Below are 2,438 nucleotides of genomic sequence, written 5' to 3'. Positions count from 1 at the left end.
CGCCAGCGCCCGACCCCCGCGGGGCTGGGAGCCCACCTGCCGCCTGGCGCAGGCCCAGGCTGCCTCACCTGGTGGAAGCCCAGGTGGTCCAGGATGGTCGCCGACGCATAAAATATCATTCCTTCTGCACTCACGACCAGGGCGAAGCCACTGAGGGACTAGGAGAGAAGGAGAGGCGAGGCGCTGTGAAACGGCAGGCAGCCCTCCCCTGGCCCCAGCCTCTGCCGAACCGGCACCCCCGGCGCCGCTTTCCCAGCTAGTCGGGGTGCGGGTGCCGCCGGGGGCCGGGCCGTGCCTTCTCCTGCGTGCGAAGGTTGTCTTACGGACAGGGACGAGCGCCGGGCGTCCTGGCCACTTCCAGGTCTCGGGGGAGGACCCACAGACCTGTGCCAGCTCTCGGCGTGGACTGCCGCGCCAGGCTGAGCCCCGGAAGCGGCCCCCCACTTCCCGCAGCGCGCGGGTCCTGGCCCTCGGTCAGTCACGCCTGTCCCTGGAAACATGCGGCCGGGCCCCGCCGCGCCCTCCTCCCCACAGGCTGCTGGTGGCCGCCTGGCCTGGCGAGGCAGGGCTGGCGCGGGCTGCCCGAGCTGCTGTGGGGCGTTTCCAAGCGGTCAAGCCTCTTGCTCAGTCACGGCGCGTTCGAGGGGCCCCCGGGGACACCCCGCCCCGCCGGGGCGCCTCCTGTGGCTGGAGGGCGTGTGCCGGGCGCTTGAGCGTGCTGGCCTGGCAGCTCTAGGCGGCCTCCAGAGCCGTCTGGCCGCCCAGCGCCGGGCCCCTCCCGCCCTGACATCACGGTCCCCAGCAGCCGCACCCGCTGGACACCAGCCCCCGGCAGCACAGAGCCGCGGGGTGCTCAGAGGCACAGCATACGGGTTCTCTCCACTCTCCCCAGCCCGCACTTTCAGTTTGATAAGTGATAAGGTACAGCTGTGTCAGCTTTCACTTGGCGGGTGGCTGCCCCGCGTCTCTGCGGCCTCCCCGCCAGGGCCAGCGGCTGCCCATCGCTCGGAGGCTCGCAGTGCTGGGTCCCTGCGGGCCGCAGGGCGCGTCCACCCCACCTCCAGCCTCCGAGCAGACGTCGGACGAGGGCAGCACAGGCACAGGCCGCCGCGTGTCCACCCGCCGGAGGCAGGAGGTGACGCCTCGAGGACCCGGGACAGAGCTGGGCCGGGAGTCGGGGGACACGTGGCGGGAATTCTCTGACGTGGTCAGATCATAAAGATCACCCATGGTCAGACCTTGATTCTTTGAAAAGATGAATAAAAGCGACCACCCTCTAGCAGCGGTCACGAATAACACAAACACTGACAACAGGAACCACAACAAGGCTCCCACAGCCCCGAGCGAAGAGGGAGTCGCAGGAGATGGGCCGTCGCATCACCCACAGGACGCGGACAAGCCCTGAAAACAAAGCTGCAAGGACATCAGAACTCGAAACCAACTAGCCCTGTGTCTGATAAACGAAATGTGTGATCAGACCTTCCCACAAAGAAAACCCTAGGCCGGACCACAAGCGCCAAGTCCTGGGATGTCAGCCTGACAAAAGAGACTTACACAACTGCAAGAAGGTGGGCGGCACAGAGAAGCAGCCTGGACCGCGCCCAGGGCCAGGGCCGGGCAGTGGGGCCCAGCCAGGAGGCCACGGGGTCCTCACTCCGGGACGGCGAGGGGGAGCTGGGGCCAGCCCTGGAAGGTGTGGTCGGGGCCTCCCTGGTTGTGGCCACGGCCCCACGGTGCTGTCGGGAGCCCGGACACGGGGGTCCCCCGCCCATGGGGGCAGTGGGTGTGTGAAACTCAGGCCATCGGCCACGCCCGGGCCATGCTGGGCCACAGGCCATGCCCGGGCCACGCCCTCAAGGCCCCCCACCAGCCACATCCCAGTGTGGCATAGGGACAGACCCAGGAACAGAGGCGGTCAGGGAGTCACCTCAACTACCCGGACCCGGGGCCTCTGCCTAGGGGCTCAGTCTGCCGCTCAGCGGCCCGGCCCTGGGGAGCTGGCCAGCGCCCGCCTGGTGCTGGCCTTTTTGGCTCAGGGCAGCGGCCAGGCCCCCGGGACAGAGCCTCTCCTTCCTCCCTTCCAGGCTGTGCCTCTGCAGGCGCAGCCAGAGGAGGGTCCCGGGCCGGCTCCCTCCCCACGCCCCTGCAGGCCCACGCCCTCTGTGTTCACCTCCTCTGAGGCCCCCAGGGGTCGGTGTCAGAGCTGCCCAGCCGCCGCTTCCTCCTTCCGCCAGGCCGGCTCAGAGCGGCGGGAGCTCGCCCGTCCAGCAGTGGCCTCGCGCCGAGGCTGGCCTGAGGGGGGCGGCACAGACTCGGGCCGGCCCTGCTCTCTCCTCCAGGTGTTTTCAGGGCTGCTGGGCACGCCCTGGCCCCCGGGCGCCCTGACCGTGCTGGGCGGCGGTGTGGGCCGATCACCGGGCAGGTGGCTCGGAAGGCCC

The 2,438-nt window shown here is 69.6% G+C and overlaps 1 protein-coding gene across 1 annotated transcript in view; it reads right to left on the bottom strand.

The window, feature by feature from the left end:
- Window positions 1-2,438, bottom strand: part of AHRR (aryl-hydrocarbon receptor repressor) — a 15,125-nt gene that overhangs the window by 7,012 nt on the left and 5,675 nt on the right. Inside the window, exon 3 of the mRNA XM_012734902.1 lies at window positions 69-158. Coding sequence (XP_012590356.1) covers window positions 69-158 — 90 coding nt within the window. The remainder of the gene's footprint in view (window positions 1-68; window positions 159-2,438) is intronic.

This window comes from Condylura cristata, unplaced genomic scaffold (assembly GCF_000260355.1).
Source record: "Condylura cristata isolate star-nosed mole 26May11 unplaced genomic scaffold, ConCri1.0 scaffold00091, whole genome shotgun sequence".
In the NCBI taxonomy this organism is placed as follows: domain Eukaryota; kingdom Metazoa; phylum Chordata; class Mammalia; order Eulipotyphla; family Talpidae; genus Condylura; species Condylura cristata.
This window is presented reverse-complemented; position numbering and strand designations above follow the sequence as displayed.